Source organism: Notothenia rossii (genome assembly GCF_949606895.1).
Source record: "Notothenia rossii genome assembly, chromosome: 4".
Taxonomy (NCBI): Eukaryota; Metazoa; Chordata; class Actinopteri; order Perciformes; family Nototheniidae; genus Notothenia; species Notothenia rossii.
The window spans coordinates 88,603,166-88,624,905 of record NC_136902.1 but is presented as its reverse complement, the minus strand read 5'-3'; the positions used below and the strand labels follow the sequence as shown (position 1 = coordinate 88,624,905).

At 41.4% G+C, this 21,740-nt stretch overlaps 1 protein-coding gene across 3 annotated transcripts in view; it reads left to right on the top strand.

The window, feature by feature from the left end:
* The window catches only part of numbl (NUMB like endocytic adaptor protein), an 86,198-nt gene that overhangs the window by 45,885 nt on the left and 18,573 nt on the right, over window positions 1-21,740 (top strand). For 2 of the 3 annotated variants that reach the window (XM_079679296.1, XM_079679295.1), the window contains exons 2-4: window positions 7,479-7,629; window positions 13,488-13,562; window positions 18,252-18,326. In XM_079679296.1, the coding sequence (XP_079535422.1) occupies window positions 7,504-7,629; window positions 13,488-13,562; window positions 18,252-18,326 (276 nt within the window). In that variant the 5' untranslated portion in view covers window positions 7,479-7,503. Of the gene's footprint in view, window positions 1-5,750; window positions 5,772-7,478; window positions 7,630-13,487; window positions 13,563-18,251; window positions 18,327-21,740 lie in introns of those variants that run through there. The other variant, XM_079679294.1, reaches the window with a different exon arrangement.

The following is a 21,740-nucleotide window of genomic DNA, read 5'->3' as shown; positions in this document are numbered from 1 at the left end:
AGGGAACACACACACGTACAAATTCAATATAAAATGAATATTAACTCTGTAACACTACCAACACAAACAAATACAAAGATTTTAAAGACACACACACACACACACACACAAAACACACACACACACACACACAAACACGCACATTGTAAATTACACAATTCTCCCCACTTACTAAAAGTTAAAGTACCAACTTTAACAAGCTGGAGAATAAATGTTTAAATATTTTCCTCCACATTTTATGAGTCCGTACGCGTAGGCGAACCGTTCTTGCTAAATTCATTCCTGTTAAACTAATTTCCTCACATTCACATCGGCAGAGCTGCAGACATTTAGCTTAAGGGCCCTTCTTTGTGTCCGTCGTTGCATCTTGAGCAAAAGGGGAGATCTGGAGTCAAAGTAAGAAGTAGAATAAGAGGGGAGGAAGCTGCGATGAAACGAGGGTCAACCTGGGTGAACAGACTTGAAAGTGTACCAACAGTACCACATAGCATCATATGATCGTAAGTCGTCTCTCTTGCCACCTCCTCCACAACAATACGATCCAGATGGTTGCTAACTCACACACTGGATCTGAAACAAGTATGTGTTCTTTGGCAGCGGGCCTGGTGTTTGTGTAGTCTGCACTGAAGTGCTCGTGAGTTTTGCGTGGGTTTGTGACGAGAGCCGGTCTTCATTTGTGCCGTTGATTTACAGATTTATTTTCTGATGTTTTCCACCCCCTCGGTCTGTCTCTGGGCTTTATTTTATATTTGTACAGATGGTTCTTGTTGTGCGGGGTGAGGTCAAAGCTACGTGAGGCGTTCACACGTTGCATGCTGGGTTATAACTCCACCCTAATGTGTCTCTTCATCAAAGACAGTTTAAAAACACATTTCTGTTCATTTCACACTGTGCTGCTCAGCAGGAGAAGGACTTTCTACTAGATTTCACTGCAGACTGAACAACTTCATAGTCTGATGTCCTCCTGCCATTATAATGAAACAGACAAAAGACTGGTGCGGGAATGAGTCCTTAAACCAGAAATGAGTTAGCATTCTAACACTTCAGGTTCCCTCCTCTCAAGGTCAGGTTCTTTGAGTGTGTTTGTGGTAAAAGGTCTGTGGTTAACACAAGCTTAAGAGATTTTGATATTTTGTGCTACAACATGAAACATGTTGGTAAATCCATCCCACTCGTAAAGGTCTGTGTCTTAAAAACAGTGGTTACTAACAACTAACTGAGACTACTAAACGTCATCACACCAAACATTAGCTGCGTTTAGTTTAGCCAGATGGTTCTTGTTGTACTGGGTGAGGTCAAAGCTATGTGAGGCGTGACCCACATGTTGCATGCTGGGTTATAAATCTACCCTAATGTCAAACCTCCATCAAAGTGCCATTATAAATACATGAAACAGACAAAAGACTCTTGCGGGAATGAGTTAGCATTTAAGCACTTCAGGTTCCCTCCTGTCAAGATCAGGTTCTTTGAGTGTGTCAGTGGTAAGATGTCTGTAAAAAAAAAAAAGGTCTGTGGTTAACACAAGTTTAAGAGATTTTTATATTTTGTGCTACAACATGAAACATTTTGGTAAATATCCCTATGGTGAATGTCTGTATCATAAAAACAAGAGGCTAACTGAGACTACTAAACATTAGCCGCCGTTAGCTTAGCTGTGGTTGCATGAAGTCATGTGACCATAATGTAGCTTCTTTATATATAACGTTGGATATATTCTACTGGTATGTTGGGTTCAGACTTCCAGAAAAGACAGGCAACTTCTAAGTTGAACTATTTATTGTAAAGAGAGCAAAAGATATATATTAAGGACTCATCACATCTTTGGGAATCACAGGCAGCAAAGCTGTAATCTGTAACCTCCAAATCCGTCAAGAGCCTCGAACCTCGTGCGACAATCAATTGTATTACACTGGGCGTTGCCCGTACATTTATGATTGGTCAAGACTAGATGAGGAGATACCGTGGTTTAGACTTGGTTCTCTTTTGTTGGTGCACAGACTCAGAGTCTCTTGGCAACACGATCCTCCAATCAGCATTCGGCCGGCCTGTGGAAGTCCCTCCCTACTCTGTCTCTATCATACGTAATTTGTTTTCTCTAACGTTTCTTCAGATATAGTGGGAAATAGAGATGGCAAATCCGGATCCTTTTATGGACTCGGAGTCTTATGAGTCAGTCATTGAAGAGATCCGGATCATACGAGTCATTTGAGTCATATGAGTCAGCATCACCAAGACAGTAGAAATCCTACCGGTGAAACCGAAAAGTTGTTGCATTTCACGAGCATATTAAACTGACGTTATATTAACCTCCGCTACACAGTGCCTTTTGCTTTAATAAAAAAATGTGATCACAAAAAAAAAGGGTTATTTTGCGATTTGGCGAATCTGAGTCTGCTGTTGACTCGTGCATGGGGACGAGTCTGCTGGATCTCTGGATCTGCTGCTGCGGTTACGGCTCTGAGTCCGCACGAGTCTGCTATGTTTTGCACAGTGAGTCAGGATTTGCGAATCTCTGAGTCTGCTGTTGACTCGTGCATAATATAGCCGCGGGAGCCGGCTCTGAGTCCCCTTGAGTCTGCAGGAAGTTTCACTGATCCGCGTCCCCTCCCCTGAGCCAAACGATAACTTCTGGAAGCTATCCTACTTGCTAAAGGGTAGGCAGATGGACTGGGGTACGTTGTAATGTTATTTTACATGTTACAAAGAGAGTAGCGAGTGACGCAATTGATAGTTTTAATTTGTACGTCACACCAGGTGTAGGACTCAAAGGACTCGGGTTAATGGAGAGGGGAGACTCGTCACGACCAGCTCATTTCTAGGATCCGGGTTAATGATCCGGATGAATCAGGACTCGCCCATCTCTCGAGGGAAACCATAATGTTGCTTCCTAGCTTTGCGGGGGAGCACGGCTCTCATACAGAGTCAAGGCCGGTGCGATGTGCTGTTCTGACTACCTCTTTGTGTTCTCTCAGTCTCTGCACCTGACCTTGCTACTTTCAATATTGCAAGCTAAACACTTTGTCATGTAACTTTTCCCGTCGTTCCTGTCCTCCCCATCAAAACTTGGGGGGGGTGATTGGGTCCATTTATTCCTAAATCACAGCACATACAATGAGCACAATAAGCTTATAATGTAATAATAACAATCAGTCTTTCTAATGTTATATAAAAATAGCCTCCACAGGTACAACAATGGAATAATCCCATTAACGGTGCTAACTTCTGAATTGGCAAAAATGTGTCATCCCTGCATCACTCTTATGTTACAAGAAAGCCAGCAGCATGTTAGCTTAGCTTAGCATTAATGATGCTAACAGGTGTAAACAGCTACCATGTCCAGCATTTCTCAAGCACAATATATACAAGTTTATAAATATGAATTTGCTATTTCATGGTAAATCTATATAATCTCTTAACTGTCGATAATAAGCACGTTTCCTTTAATGCCAATATAGGACACAGTAAAGAAAGAGTTTATAGTTTTATCTCTCATACTGAACCAGATGTTTCCTAATCAATACTCTGCTTCACACCTTAAAGCTAGATTCTGCCCTTAGATTAGCTAAAAAGGTAGAGAATAAACGTGAGCAAAGTGTTGGTGTTGTTTCTGTCCTCATCTGGTTTCCTCATTCTAGTCGGCTGGCTTATTAAAGTCTGTGTCAAACCACTTAACCTCCTTATATCTGCATTTAATTAAGTCAGGATGAGTGATGGCGGTGGAGCGGGGTAATTGGGTGTATCACAAAACTCATTTTCTCACCTCATTTCTTTTCTTTTTTTTCATCCTCACTTCTCTCCTCTTTTGTTTTCTTATCCACTCCCAATCTATACCTACAAATATTCAAAATAATACCTACACCATCACTTTCGATCGTCATGCACTGCATTGTGTATCGTGTAATATGCATTCCTCACAAAACACACTTAATTGGAAACAGTGACTTAAGAGTTGAAACGGGTTGCTGATGGACTCGCGGGAGTATCTTGGAGAATTAATGACTGCATCAGCAGAACTGTTTAAGTTTAATATGGTCGTAATTAAGGTGGAACATTAGCATAAACACCTCCTGGACACACACTAAAGCACTAAGAGTATTTCTCCACATGGGCTATTTTTTAACGTGGTATTTAGTGGAGAGCTTCTTTGCTTTTTGTAATGATTTCAACAAATAAAGGTACGTTTTATTGGTGATGTTCGGGGGCTTTGTGATCAATTCAGGGTCTGCTTTAGTGATTTGGTCTGTAGCTTTGGACACCATGAAGTGAAAGATGTTTTTAATCTAAGTTGAGTGCTTAACCTCGTCACTTTACAAGATAAAAATAATAGGGTAAATGTTATTACTGTAGGTGCTATAATAACCTTGGTGCCAGCCTGCAGTACAGAGAAATATGTGTCGTGAAAAATGAAAATATAAAAGTATGTGGTCAAAAGTAGAGGAACAGGATTAAGGTAGTTAATTTTTTCAATAAAAGATTAAAGGACCTTGAAATTGGTGTAAAAAAATGTGTGGACATATTGGGATGTTTCATTTCGCTGCTTGTCCTCACACATCTCCCTCAAAATGCTGGTTTGCTGATTTCTTTTTCTGAACCCATGAATTGTTAGAAGTAAGGTATCGTTTAGTATAATTCAAGTTGTGTATCTAAAGGCAATGAAATGACCTCGAGCTCTCATTCTTTTAAACAACATGTATAGTTCATAAATAAGAGACAACACCAGGGGTAAAATAATTAAAAGACTCATGATTAAAACTGAACAAATAAGGCTGTGACAGTCCTCCAAGATTTTCAAAAGAGATATTCTTATTGTCTTGTTGCTGTCAAATCACACATTTCCATGTAATTATAGCTGGATGATTCTTGTGTGATCAACAGGATAATTAGGTTTGATCCAACCTCATTTTCTCCCCACATTTCTTCAATTATCCGTCAGTTTTCCGTCTCCTCAACTCATTTGATTTAATATCTGTGGGTTCCTCCTGTGGCTGGCATCAGATCCTCCTACTCCTCCTCTCCTGCTGTTGTCCCAAAACATATCAGGGCACTTACACGGCCTCCTGTCATCTCTAACCAGCATCTCCCTCGCCCCCCTCGTCCCAAATATCCTCCGCCTTTATTACACACCAGCTTGTATATACCCCTTCAAACAAACACACACACACACACACACACACACACACACACACACACACACACACACACACACACACACACACACACACACACACACACACACACACACACACACACACACACACACACGCAGTTGCTGCCAGCCAGGTGCCAGTCAGCTGCTGCTCTGCCCAGAAATGACTGGCACCAGATACAGTATGTGTGTGTATCGAGCTGCAGAGGCGCGTGTGTGTGTGTGTGTGTGTGTGTGTGAGATAGAGGGTGCATGCCTCACATGCCAGAAAAGCCACTCGATCTGTTTCATTTGCATTACACACATGCCCAAGAGAGTTTGTGTGTCGATCTCTTTTCCTGCACGCCTGCCTTTGGCTCGCACTACCAGTAACATAGCAGTGATGATGAGAAGTGATGAGACTGTGTGTGTGTGTGTGTGTGTGTGTGTGTGTGTGTGTGTGTGTGTGTGTGTGTGTGTGTGTATATATATATATTTTCGCTTGTAAACTCTGTGTGTGGCAGAGCAGAGACAAGTTTTGCTTATAGTGAACAGATGAGATTATGGACGTTACATTTCAGTGTAATATCTGTTTTTTTTCGTTCCCCGTTTTAACCAGGATGCCAGCTCATGGGACAACCAACCGGTAAGAAGAAAAAGAACTCAGATTAAGAAAAGAGACATGTATGGGAGAGGATTAGGGTCATATGAGAAAAAAGCTTTGGGATACGATCCACATTTGACCTGAAAATCGCAAAATTCTGTGTTTTTCCTCAGAATTCTGACTTTTTTCTCTAAAATCGGATTTCTTTCTGATTTTTAGCTTTAAAATCAGGAAAAACATGAGACTAATGGATATTAAAAAAGACCCATTTCAAACTTGTAACACAGATAACAGAGGTGCTGGTGATGCAGTTCATTCACTCTTGATTCAAAGAAAGGACGCACGTGAGGAGAGATGTTTTTCAAATCTTCTGATGAAGGCGGGATGTGAATGTGGAGGAATGAAAACAGTAATTATCATTTTTAAGCGGGTCATGTTTGGATGGATTCATGTTTCATTGTGCTGGAAAATTAGCATCGCTAAGCAGCAGGCCAGCGGGCTGAATGGACCAATTAAGCAGCGCAGAGAGGAGTGTGTGTGTGTGTGTGTGTGCGCGTGTGTGTGTGTGTGTGTGTGTGTGTGTGTGTGTGTGTGTGTGTGTGTGTGTGTGTGTGTGTGTGTGTGTGTGTGTGTGTGTGTGTGTGTGTGTGTGTGTGTGTGTGTGTGTGTGTGTGTGTGTGTGTGTGTGTGTGTGTGTGTGTGTGTGTGTGTGTGTGTGTGTGTGTGTGTGTGTGTGTGTGTGTGTGTGTGTGTGTGTCCTGATGTTTCTTGGAGAGATGAAAGCACTCCCTATGCTTTGTGTTCATTAGCGTTATCCTTGTACCTGTGAGATTTGTACAGTCTGTCTGTGAATGGAGCGTCGTGGCGCTCTGATAATGTTCATAAAGGAAGATTATTGCTTAACGAGCTGCAGTTTAATCAATCAAATCCGTCCCACTTCACTCGTAATCCTGCATGAAACACAGCACTACACTTTCTACTCTGCGCTCTCAAGCGGCATTTATTTAAATTCTAGTTTGTTGCATTTAATTAGGTCTTAATGAGCCGTACTGTTTCACACTTCAGCTTTTAACCCTGTGAGGCATAAGCATTACTTCGTATGTGTTTTGATTGCAACGATGACTCATAAATACTCAATTCAGTTGCAAAAAAAAGCATAAAAAGATTAAGATAGTAATATATTAATGATGAAGCCTAATGATAAGATGTGGCATGTTGACAGGGTCAGCATGATACTGTATGCACTGTAAGCACTATCATTCAATCAATAAATCTTTATTTATACAATGCCGTGCCAACAAACAAATGCAATTTAAAGTGCTTTACAAGCTAAATAAAGTGCATGTTAATAATAATAAAATATGAATAAAATAAATAAAATTTAAAATAAAACAAGTCATAATTATCAACGGTACCATTTTAATATAAAATAATACAGAAAAATCATAATTATAGTGAAATTAAAAACAATAAGTAGTAAAATCGTATTCGTATCGGGAAAAATATTTTAAAAAAACTAAACAACACTATGCGCCTTTTAAAATTAATACAATAAAATATAAACTTTATTATCTGATTTTTAAAATATGAGTTTAATGATTTGTTGAACTTGTTTTGAGCTGTTTGTGTTCCTGTGAATGCTTCTTGTTTCCCGTTGCAAAAGAGAACTTAATCGCCAAGACACTGCGCTAGCCTGCAACCTCTATGCTTTTCTACAAAATTAATCCGTGTCTCTCTTCCTGTCCTCAGTACCAGGGAGCACGAGACCCCGGAGATGCACAAGCTGCGGCAGAGCCTCCGGAGGAAGAAGCCCACCTACGTGCCCGAGGCCAGCAGACCCCACCAGTGGCAGGCGGACGAGGAGGCGGTGCGAAAGGGGAAATGTAACTTCCCCGTCAGAGTGAGTACCCTAAACCCTCTTCCATATAATGCATGCTTTAAAGGTCACCTATTATGCAAAATCCACTTCTTCATGTCTCTTCTACATCAACATGTGTCCCCTCTTCTTCATGTCTCTTCTACATCAACATGTGTCCCCTCTTCTTCATGTCTCTTCTACATCAACATGTGTCCCCTCTTCTTCATGTCTCTTCTACATCAACATGTGTCCCCTCTTCTTCATGTCTCTTCTACATCAACATGTGTCCCCTCTTCTTCATGTCTCTTCAACATCAACATGTGTCCCCTCTTCTTCATGTCTCTTCTGCATCAACATGTGTCCCCTCTTCTTCATGTCTCTTCTTCATCAACATGTGTCCCCTCTTCTTCATGTCTCTTCTGCATCAACATGTGTCCCCTTTTCTTCATGTCTCTTCTTCATCAACATGTGTCCCCTCTGTGTAAAGAGACTCTGAAAGTTTCAGGAACAAAGATTCTCTCTCTTTTTGATCCATTTCTATAAAAACCTGTCTGAAAATGAGCTGATCAGATTTTGGCCACTTCATGATGTCATAACGATGTTTTGTCTTGTGTAACCATTAGCCAATCAGCAACCAAGGTAACCCCCCCCCCCCCCTTACCACCTGAATCTCCTCCTAGAGCACCATTGTGTTCTTTGTAACCAAATGTCTCTCAGAGGGGCGTGGGGAGGGGCTCCTTATTTTCATCGAAAGTAACAGACAGAGAATCAGCACTTTGGAAACAGGGCTGAAACAGAGGGGATTATGGGTAATGCTGCAATTATCTGTTTGGTGTTTCAGCCAATCAGAGACAGGCTCTGTATATATCTGAGACCTGTAATATATTGATGAAAGACAGTATAATAGGAGACCTTTAAAGCGCCCGTATTATGCTTTTGGGTTTTCCCTTTCCTGTAGTGTGTTATATAGGTTTTTTCTGCATGTAAATGGTCTGCAACTCCTTTGTTTACTTCTGGAACATAATGACATCACTATGTTACACTTTCGCTTCTATTGGCTAGCGCTCCAACACATTGCACGTGATAGACTAAGGGGCGGGACATCTCTAAGCTGTTGACCAATCACAACAGAGCCGGCCAGCTAACCAATCAGAGCAGACTGGGCTCTGGTTTCAGACAGAGGGTGAAAAGAGGTGCTGCAGCACAGGCAGTATGAGAAAAATAAAGAGCTTTTTGAACATTATTCCTTGGAGACATGTCCCAGGAGAGACACTACATACTGATATGAACCTGACAATGAGGAAAATATGTATGTTCTCTGTGGCACAGTAGCTACATTTATTCAATTCATATATTTTTGTGTAATTTTGTGGCACTTTTATTTATATTTACTGATTATTATATACTTTTACTCCACTACATTAGAGACGGCAATTATTGCAAGTTGAAGATTCAGGTTAATAATACAATATATAATCAACAATGAATTTGTCATGTATTACATTACATTACATGTCAGTTGTTAGACGCTTTTATCCAAAGCGACTGACATACATTCAGTACTGTGGACAATCCCCACAGGAGACCCAGGTCGTCGCACTCATCTCTGCTTGTCTAGCTGACATCTCTCAGTGGATGTCTGCTCATCACCTCAAGCTCAACCTTGACAAGACTGAACTGCTTTTCCTCCCCGGGAAAGATTGTCCCACTCTTGACCGAACAATCAACATCGGCCCCTCTGTTGTTTCCCCGACTCAGACTGCAAGGAATCTGTGTGTGACCCTAGATAACAAACTGTCCTTCACTGCAAACATCGCTGCTACAACCCGCTGCTGCAGATACACGCTTTACAACCTCAGGAGGATACGTCCCCAGCTGACCCAGAAAGCAGCGCAGGTTCTGGTCCAGGCTCTCGTCATCTCACGCCTAGACTACTGCAACTCCCTCCTGGCTGGTCTACCTGCATGTGCCATCCGACCTCTGCAGCTCATCCAGAATGCAGCGGCTCGTCTGGTCTTCAACCTTCCTAAATGTTCCCACACCACACCTCTCCTCCGCTCCCTTCACTGGCTTCCAGTAACTGCTAGAATCCACTTCAAGACACTGGTACTTCCTACATCCAGGACATGGTTAAACCGTACACCCCACCACGTGCACTCCACTCTGCATCAGCCAAACAGCTCGCTGCACCCACACTGCGAGGGGGACCCAAGTTCCCATCAGCAAAAACACGTGGGTTTGCTATCCTGGATCCAAAATGGTGGAATGAGCTCCCCATTGAAATCAGGACAGCAGAAAGCTTACACATCTTCTTCAGACTGAAAACTCATCTCTTTAGACTTCACTTCGAGAGATAGAATTACTAACAAAGCACTTATATACTAATAAAGGGCTGGCTTATCTAAAGCCAGTTGAGTAGCACTTGAAATGTTTTAGCTCTATGAAACCTGATGTACTTATATGATTCTGTTTTCTTCAAGGTTGTATCTTGTTGGTCGAACGCACTTATTGTAAGTTGCTTTGGATAAAAGCGTCAGCTAAATGTAATGTAATGTAAAAGAACAGCTAACCCTGAATCTGTGACACATCCGTCCAAAATACTGTATTTACACATCATATATTCTGTTCTGCTACTGTATATATTTAGCTTAGTTTAGCATGCGCACTGTAAACATTAACCATCGACCTTAGCATTGGTTGCCTTTGATGTTGGCAACATGGGAATTAAAGCTTTTGCTATTTCAATCAGGAGAGACTTCATTTTGTTTAAAGAACATTTATTGACACATGTCATGTGATAAATGTTAAGTCTTTGGGGATTAGACCCCGATCCTGAAATCGTATATCTAAAGGGGTAATGCAGCCGTGAGCATATAGGGAACCCCCCAGGGTCTAGAACAGTGTTTCTCAAGCTTTTTCATACCCAGGACCAATTAACCAATAAAAAAACACCCGCGGACCACGTAACTCCACAAATATCAAAAAACACATCGTTTTTTTAGAACAGATTACAAATTGCCTGAAAATGGTACAAACAAGTGGCAACATGTGTGATGAAGGTGTTGCACTGGGCTATATCATGCAATCGAAGGTGAAACTTAACCTCGCTCCATTGCGGAGATATTCCCACGAGAGTGCGGAAAACATAAATGTATTTATTTATTTGAAATGTGAAATTTTACCAATATACTCACGGACCACTACACTTTGAGAAGCACTGGTCTAGACACTGGTGATGATGATGAAGATCTGGATTTGATGATGAGATGGGATGAAGAGGAGGTGTGATGAGGTCTTTGGGTTAACTCTCCTGGCTCTGGATATGATGAGAGGAGGTGGATGGGGAGGAGGCGCAGCTCACTGCAGGAGAGAGGAGAACCATTTTAAAGTTTGGCTGCAGCACGGTGATTGGCTGCTGGAGAATGAGGTGAATGTAGACAACACACGTGATGAGCTGATTATAAGCAGTGAATGTATATACCCAGTCTTCCTGAAAGAACTTGAGCTTAATTTATTTACTCACATCTCCAAAAAACTGGATTGCCTGGATTTGATGCAATCAGTGCAAAAAAGACGGGAAATATCGATGGTCCTTTTTACTGTAAGCAGCTTCAGTGAGAGTTCGTGACGTACGAGAGCAGAAGTGATTTGTCGAAGAGCCTCAGAGACAATAACTGTAAGAGAAAGGGAGGGGGAAACGATGGTGAGGTAGGGTTGTTGATAAGGAGACAACAGGAAGTGACAGGGTGAGGGATGAGGGGACGGGGACGGGGGACATTGTGAGATGAAATGAGGCAGCGAGAGAAAGATATGGAATTGGATAAGAGAGGTGAAAAGAGAGGAAGGCTGCGGACTAAAGGGAGAAACCTGAAGCAAAAGAACAAATACAACAAAGGAAGAGGAGAGTGTAAGAAGAGATGGAAAAGGCTCCTGCTGCTCCCGAGGTTTCACCATGAGGCAGCGAGAGGGAGCTTTGAGATGGAAACACAAAAAACACCAAGCTTTCAGTGTCTTTATAGCAGCTCCTCCTCCTTCCCCTCTTTTTAACAAACTCTCCATTTTCTTCCTGAATGTATTCACGAGTCATGCACTATTAATGCCTCACTGTGTTGTGTGTGTGTGTGTGTGTGTGTGTGTGTGTGTGTGTGTGTGTGTGTGTGTGTGTGTGTGTGTGTGTGTGTGTGTGTGTGTGTGTGTGTGTGTGTGTGTGTGTGTGTGTGTGTGTGTGTGTGTGTGTGTGTGTGTGTGTGTGTGTGTGTGTGTGTGTGTGTGTGTGTGTGTGTGTGTGTGTGTGTGTGTGTGTGTGTGTGTGTGTGTGTGTGTGTGTGTGTTAGAGAGTTGACACGGAGACAGGAAATACAGTCTTTGGACTTTATATTAGCTTGGTGATGATCATCAATACAGAACACTTTGATGTAGAATCACATACAGGATGTCGAATGGGGATGATGAGGATGAAGATAATGACAGAGTAGAGAATTATTTATTCTTCACGAACGCATTCTCTGGGATGATAATATGCATGTGACGATGCGACCGCAATAATGTCGTGACATGAACGCACATGTGTGAACCAAGCCCCCAGGAAGTGCGCCGGACTCTAAGGAAAATATTCGTTGTGGCCAAACGGCGGTACTACACTTCCGTATCAATCGCTGGGCCCGGAAATACTTTTTTCCCATTGACTAACATTGGAAAAGAGACGTCTGTAAATCGTTGGATAATTTTTTTTAAACTAAATAAACTACCCAGTATGAACGTTTGTATAGCCCTTATTAAAAACATTCGGCCCTCAAGTTATAAAATTTGCTAATAACGTTATTCTGAGAGTTATCTTCCTCTGCATTATGAACGAGCATCCAACCCACGGGACCGCGCCGCCCGGCACGTTCATGTGACGTGTTCAGTACTACATGAGTTTTACCTTTACCCATGGATGCACAATAAGAACGGATTACATGAAAACTTTCGTGACGTTTCGCTCTCTCAAAAGTTGGGCCATTTTGTCTTCATGCGCCAATGAGCAACTCTCAGGAATGAACGAGGCCCCGCTTCCCATGCTGTATCCAGGTCTTATTATACATCCATGGTGTAAACAGAGTGAGGACCCGCAGCTGCGCTACTTTAGCAGTCCCTAACTGTGCCTGATTAAAATATTAATAATATTAAGGAAAACAAGGGGAATTTACAACACAGCCAGAGGAGGGAGCTCATCATTAGAAAGCTAGGAATCTCCTCTTTCCAACGGTGTATACAACTCAAAATGTGTCTTCGGGTCATATACAATATATTCAGCACAAATACACACATGCAACTGTTTTTATAAAGAGGCGTCCGAGCGAGGAGGCTGCCAGGTTGTTGCTGCCTGAGAGCAGATAAGATAAGTCCCTACAGACTAAGCTACTGCTGCCTCTTTATAAACATCATTATATCAAAACTCTCATCGATGAATCCGCCACACTTCCCATATTGATTACATTTGAGTTCCTGGACCGATAACTTTATAACTTATTCTTGGCTTTTCACCAACGAGGAGCTTTAATTACGTCCCTGTGGGCTTTCCGTACCCAGCAGAATACACGAGAGACAAGAAAAGGGGATGAGAGGCGATACATTATCATAGTGTCTCTCTTTCTCCTCTCCTTGTTATCAGCAGCAGTGTGTGGCTTTAAATCCTGAATGGCTGCTTATTAGCTGCTCCTGTCAATATTTAAGACACTCATATAAACGCTGATGGGCACTAATGAGGCACTGTTTGTTTTAGGTCACTTTTCCTTTTGCTCAGTCAGCGTTATTTGCTGAAGTGAATTGCAAAAAAAAAAGTAAAGTGAAATCAAAAACTTGTTTGTTTGGGGTGTTTTTATTTAAATATGAATATTTCTGATCTCTTTTCTCTGCAGTACCTGGGGTTGGTCGAGGTGGAGGAGTCGAGAGGGATGCACGTATGCGAGGAGGCGGTAAAGAAACAAAAAGTTGTAAGTATCACACACACACACGGAGACACACACACACACACACACACACACACACACACACACACACACAGAGACACACTGTTGGAGCACCACCCAATGGCGGTGGTGGAAGGTTCACCTCTGCTCCGCGCCGTCCCTTGATGAGTGGTCTGCTATAAGAAGAAGGACTCAGACACCGAGATATGAGATAAGCAATAATCTGAGTTTACTGGTAAAAGGTAACAGTACAGAAATACGTACAAAATACAGAGTAGCCCGGACTCAAGTTCTACCACCGTGCGATATACGTATCACTACAGCCAGTCAGAACAAGAGTGTCCAGTATTGAAATGTTACAGTATTTATACACATAAGCGGGGAGGAGTTGTGTCGGTTGCTCCTCCCTTCACATCTTCTCATTCGTTCCTGGGCGACCCCCAAGCAGTGAGTCAGCTGGTGTTGATTTCGTCTGTCCCCTCTCTTTACAGTGTGTGTGTGCAAATATGACGTCTCTTCCGAAGAGCACGCCCTGTTCTGAGTGAAACAGTGTCTCTTATCAAAGCTTAGTTACATTACAACATTTGATTAGGTCAGCTGAGACCCCCTTGCACCGTATGCAAAACTCACACCCTACACAGAGCAGCAAGGAAACAGATAACACCTTATCCTAACTTCCTGTTGTTTCCTCGAACCCCCTTGCAAAAACATCCGTTGATCACTCTCACACATTCAAAGGTCACTCCAGGGATTTGACCTAATCAGTCAAACCACATGACATGACATGACATTTTCAGAATACAGCTTAGAGTCAGCAACGTTAATACATTTGATCTCACAATTTCCATAACAGATGTTTCACTATATGTTGCACATAACAGGTATAGTTGATCAATTATTATTTCGTTGTACCACGATCAAACAATAATGAGAAGTTACATCACCCACTACCACAGCAGCCAAACAGTAGCAACAAGCATACAGCATATAGCCACTGCAATGAGCACACATCATTTATGGAATCTCATGTGATCTCTAAATGAATATAGAAATACGCTGAATTAAACTTTTTAATATAACACTATAGCTGGAAACTGTGAACACCTTTAACACACACAGAGACACACACAGAGACACACACACAGAGACACACACAGAGACACACACACACACACACACACACACACACACACAGAGACACACACACAGAGACACACACAGAGACACACACAGAGACACACACACAGAGACACACACACACACACACACACACACACACACACACACACACACACACACACACACACACACACACACACACACACACACACACACACACACACACACCACACACTTCCCCTTGCTGCAGTACTGGACGTATATTTTTTCTTGCGTAGATGCAGTAGTCACATACGGATCTAAGGATCTGCAAACTTCACTGGAGCTCATTATTACAGACCCAGTTGCGCAAAGCTCATGCAATAAAGTATCGACCAAGAGCAGACACACACACACACACATGCGCGCACACACACACACACACACGCACACATACACACACATACACACACACATACACACACACATACACACACATACACACACACATACACACACATACACACACATACACACACATACACATACACATACACATACACACACATACACACACACATACACACACACACACACATACACACACACACACACACATACACACACACATACACACACATACACATACACATACACACACATACACACACACACACACACATACACATACACACACACATACACACACACATACACACACATACACACACACACACACGCACGCACGCACATACACACACCTTATCCTGTCTGCAGTAACCTTGTTATTTTCTCTCCTATAACACTTTCATCGTCCTCCCTGCTGGGTTATATCTTATACCTTTCTATCTGTCAGATACATCTACACCCAGGAGAGCAGCACATTAGATCTGGGCTAACATAAACATGCACAGCAACACACACACACTCACACACACACGCACACGCACACAGTTTCCCCCTGGGAGGCTGGTTCCGACAGGGAGCGTGTGAACACAGTGACACAGACTGGCCAGTGTCAGACACACACACACACACACACACACACACACACACACACACACAGTGAAGAGAACAGAAAAGTGGAGTCTACAGATGTGCAGACAAAAACATCAAATAAAACTAGGGCTGACATAATTTAAAATGTTATTGCATGATTATCTCGACCAAAAAGGTGAAATAATTGAATTATATTTACTAAATGTAACTAAGTAACCTGTCTCTTTAACCTTTTTTACCATATGTTGAGTCTCTTTGCTTGACTTTTCTTAAATGTATGTCTTTATTGAACAAAGGACCTCCACGATGGCCAAAGGGTGCAAACGTGCTACAACGGCCCAAAACATTTCCATTAGGCGAAATGCGTGGAGTTTCTGAAACTTCTTGCAGCATTTAGTTTTTAAACGCTGTGCATGTTTTGTCTAGAGCAGGGGTGTCAAACTCAAGGCCCGGGGGCCAAATCCGGCCCGCGACTTCATTTTCTGTGGCCCTACAAGAGCTTGCAAAGAACAATACGTTTATGATACGGTTACATGCCGATTCACAGAAGCACGTTGCCCATAAACTACATGTCCCACAATGCATCTGAAATTTGACTTTTTTTCTCAGAATTTGACTTTTTTTCTTCTCAATATGCCTTTTTTCTTAGAATTGTTTTTGTAAATTATGTTTTTTTTTTTTAAATTGTACTTCTTTAAAAAAAAAATGTCACTTGTTTTTTGGGGATTTTGACTTTTCTTTTTAAATCATTTTGTGACATTCTCACTGAAGAGACTTGCAATTATTTTCCCTAGACTTCTGCTTTCAGACGTAGTTAATTATGAAGTTATTACCCTCTCCGATAATAATCAAATGCAAAGGAAAATAATGTAATATAATACATTATTTTATATATATTAAATATTTATGTATTTTTATATAGTCTTAAAGTTACAACCGGCCCTTTGAGTGCAACCATAATGCTGATGTGGCCCGTGATGAAATTGAGTTTGACACCCCTGGTCTAGAGGCACAAAATACAAAAGACAAGATAAGAGGCACTTTATTGATCACAAATTGGGAAATGTTTGCGTTGCAGCAGCATTCAACAACAACAACAACAACAACAACAACAACAACAAAACAAGGCAGAAATGAAAGAGTAGAAATAAACAATACTAGAATTTAAGCATCTCAAAATAGAATGAATACAGCATTAAAAAGTAGAAAATATACAGTAGACGGTGAAGATAAACAAATCTATATACTCTGACAATAAAACACTATTGAAGGGCTTTAGACACAATATAGAGCAGGTTGTTATATACACTAAGAGTGTAGGGAATGGAAGTGGAGGGTGTAGTAAATCAACTGTACTTTTGTTAATACTGTATGAACCTGAAAATGAGCCCCTTTAAAACATAACATCTCAATGCTCAGTGTCCACTCTAAATCTGGAAATGTAACTTTATTTAAAAAAGGCTCCACTTTGTCAGAAAGACTTGTGGAGAGTTAACGGAATGTTAGCCAGTTTAATGCTTACAGGAAATCTCTCTCTCTCTCTCTCTCTCTCTCTCTCTCTCTCTTTCTCTCTCATTCAATTTGCTTTATTGTCATGTGAACAATATTGCCAAAGCGTCAAGGATAATACAATTCAATAGTGATATGATAAGAAAAAAAAAAAAAAAATACAATTCATTCATTAAACAATTTATAACAATATATTATTACAAAACCGCAAGAATAAAAAGAAAGACCCATGAAGTAGAGGAGTAATCAGAAGTGAGCTGTGAGGAGATGAACAGCTGTTATGTGTTGTTGTTTCCTAGGCTGTCTCTCTCTATCTATTATCTATCTATCTATCTATCTATTTGTCTCTCTCTCTCCTCTCACCACCTCGTTTCCTTTCATTTGTTTCCCCGCCTCTTCTAACTCTTGTTCACACAGAAAACTTTTCACCACCGTTATTCCTTTCCTTTGATTCCCCTGCGTCACCTCCTTTCCTCTCCTTCTCCACGTGTCCTCCTCTCTCAGTCTCTTCCGCTCTCTTCTCTCCCTCCCACTGTCTTCCTCTAAATGGGATTATGCAAAAATGGAGGCTGCTTGTCACTTCGCTGTGGGCTTCAAACACATTTCCTGCAGTGATCCGGCTTTCTGATTCTCACACACACACACACACACACACACACACACACACACACACACACACACACACACACACACACACACACACACACACACACACACACACACACACACACACACACACACACACACACACACACACACACACACACACACTCTTTCACTTGTGTATTTTTAGACTTTCCCCATGCTGAGTTTGTTATTAGCTCTGCCTGGTGTCCTGCTCTGGAGAACATATTCTTAGTGGCAGCTGGCTCAGTTTTTCCCTCAGGTTTTAACCCAGCTTTCCCTCAGCTGCTGTAAAGATGTAATGACCACTTTACATAACCATGAGCATCAGTTAGAGCGGCCTCCAACGTGTGAATCCTAACCTCTGCAGGAATGAAGGAACATCTGGGGAAATCATTCAAATACATTTGCCATGACTCCTGGTCCCATTACTCTTCGATTGAGATTTGTGTTGTGCTCATAATGCTTCTTGTTTCTTTGCAGAGCGGGAAAAAGACAGTCAAAGCAGTATTGTGGGTTTCAGCGGATGGACTCAGGGTGGTGGATGAGAAAACTAAGGTAAGTGTTGCAGCAATTTGTCCCAAAAACACACAAAGAAAAGCTCAAAAATCATACTTTCGCTGATGCAACAGGTAGCACATCTTCTGCAGGGATTAGAAGCAATGTCAAGGCTGGAATATAGAAAGTGCAGTTTAGTTTCTTTCAACGATTAGACAATACCAAGAGCAACAGCTTTTACATCAAATATTATTATTAAATACCTGTTCACATGGTGCCTAAAGCTGCCTTACAAATAAAAGCATGAACAACTACTAACAATTAACTTTAAACAAAACGGCAAGAACAGAATTGTTTATCTATTAAATTATACAAAACAATGAATAGTTCCAACATTAGGAACATGTTTCTTTGTGTATTTTCCATCAGGGTATTATTCTATAAAATCTCAACTCATTTTATTATTTTAAATGTCCTGATCAGTATAGTATATTGGTGTAATAGAAACATATGATACCCACTTATTAACTTACTTAATGTTTATCCATATGTACTACTTCTCACACTTCTTAGCTAAACTTGGGAAAATTCCTTATTAAGAACATTTTTAAATATGCAACCCAAACCCACTAGAAGAAATGCTGCTCCAAGAACAAGTTAAACAAGAATGAAAACAAGGTGTTTTCACTTGAAAAAGGTTAAAAATCTGCCAATAGAACAAGAATAAATTAGCTTGGTAAGATGTCTTGAATTAAGAAGGGATATTTAGATAAATCAGATATTGTAATTAGCTGGGAGAACTCGTTTTGAACTATATTTGACCCGAATCAGGACATTTTGTGTTTCACAATAAGCTGCAAACGCTCAAAGGTTTTCTGTTTTCTGATGTCAGTTGGTGATTTTCAAATAAATACAAATATGCGTTTCATCTGAGATACGACTCAAAATAAGATTGCATCATAACAAGATGATACATTGTCTAAAAACAAGCCCCAATATCTCACTGCAGTGTTACTTCTGGAGTTAGTATGTCTTGTATCAGACACATTCTGACTAGATATTAGACACATAGACTTGGCAAGATGTTGAGTTTTTGTAGTGCTCTATTCTTCGTCCTTCACTCTGGAGACTGTATGCTCTCTGTATGACTGACTGAGCTTTCTTTAAAGAAATAAAATACGACAAAGACAATGTAATGATTCATTCTTTATTCACGTTTGATAAATACATTCCTGCCACAATTGGTTAAAACTGCTTAAAAAACCTTTCCTTGTTGCTTTGTTTTACGTCAAGCATCCTTAGTGTAAAGCAGCATAGGGTCTGGATGCAATATGTTATTTTTGTTAGTAAATGGTCTCACAAACACACACACACACACACACACACACACACACACACACACACACACACACACACACACACACACACACACACACACACACACACACACACACACACACACACACACACACACACACACACACACTGTTTGCCATCAGGTGCAACTTGGGATTACATTTTGCACATGGATACATCAACATGTGAACTGCAGGGGATCGAACCCGCACCCTTCTGATTGGTGGACGCCCCTGCAGAAAGCCCCTGTGCTGCACTAACTGTTCAGGACTAACTGTGAGGTTTGACATATTAACTTTTAATGAGAAACCAGCAGTGAAAGCCTCACAGTCCTTCCCTTTCTTTGTCGCCTCTTCACCACCTTTTATCGTCAGCTCAGCCTTCGTCTATGAATCAGCAAAGAAGGCCTTTTATCGCCCACACAGCTTTATTCACACGCTTCCCTTCCCAGCATCAGAGAATGCATCGACTGTATATGTGTGCGTGTTTACAATGAATCCTCTGCATAATGCATTGATAGAAATACACTGTGAAGGTTTTTGTGCTCAAAGCAGAGACCTCTGAGTCATACGCTGCTGCTTGTGCTTTGTGGTGTTTTTAACTCTCAGTGACCTGAGTCGTCTTTACCCACTAACACTATCTCCTTTCACTTTCATCACAAAACACATCTTACATGAGCAAACAGAATCATGACAACTGAAAACAGCCCTTTACAAAGGCCACAGAAATGCACGTCTCATGAAAAAGTTAGGTAGGTAGGTAGGTAGGTAGGTAGGTAGGTAGGTAGGTAGGTAAGAAGGAGGGAAGGAGATAGGTAGGTAGGAAGGAAGGAGATAGGTAGGAAGGAAGGAGAAAGATGGATAGATAACTAGTTAGGTAGGTAGGAAGGAAGGAAGGAAGGAAGGAAGGAAGGAAGGAAGGAAGGAAGGAAGGAAGGAAGGAAGGAAGGAAGGAGATAGATAGATATGCAGATAGAGAGTTAATTAGTTGATTGATTAGTAGATTTTTGTATTATTAATATTAACCTTTTTAGTTACGGTACTTATTTAGTAGTAACTAATCTTGTGAAATAAATGTAGTGGAGTGCATATTTGTTTTAAAGTAGTATAACATGGACATATTAAAGTTACTAACATAAACCTCAAAAATGTACTTTAGTCCAGTGCTTGATAGTAACAGAGGAGCGTACTGTACCAAAACACATGGTTCCTCTTTCACCTCGGTACCAGCATCCCTCTCATCCCCTAATTGTCCCTCAATGAATGGACTGTTATTCTTCCTCCTCCTCCTCCTCCTCCTCCTCCTCCTCATCCTCCCCTCCCTTTGTTTTCGGCGACACTGGAGGACAGGGAGGAAGTGCGTGGATGAGTGTGTGAACCCCTCGTTCCCTCTCGCCTCTTCTTTTCTTGCCCTTTTTTCTTTTCTGGTGAGATCTGAGGGCCCCTTAATGTACACAGAGAAAGAGAAGGGCCCCTCTCAGCGTCCTATAGACACTGAGACGGGCTGAATGAAGCTTTTATAGCAGGGAGGGCGAGTGGTGGAAACACCCATGAGATGAAAGGAGGGTTCAGTGTCATTAGTCACTTTATTCTCTCACTGGTGGGTGCGTAAATGGGTCGGAGTGAGAGGGATTTCAAGAGGTGAGCTGAGGTTGAAAGCAGTGTCAAGCATTAGATCAGGCTGTGTGCTGAGAACTGAAGCGAGATGTTGATGGACACAAAAGAGACCTCCAGGCCTGCATACGTTTCATATAAATTCCTTTTACTTCATTCGTTCTGATAAAACAGAAACACTGCAACGTGGGTACACGCTGTTGAGTTGTCTAATAAGTGATGCACCTGCCTGCATAAACATTTGAGTACTTGAACTTGCATGAAACAAAACATATCACTGTAATAGTAGGAACTATTGTTTTAGGCAGTAGAGCTGTGATGTTGCTACTCTGACATGTTTTGGTGTTACACACATGCAGGCATACAGGCTTGAGATGTAAGATGTTCACCTTTACTGGAGTTTGATAAAATAACTACCCACCGAGGTAGAAACAAGGTATTCTGCAGTCTTCCTGTGATACAAAGGGCAGAATATAACAATCACCCAGTGACCATCAACTGGCGG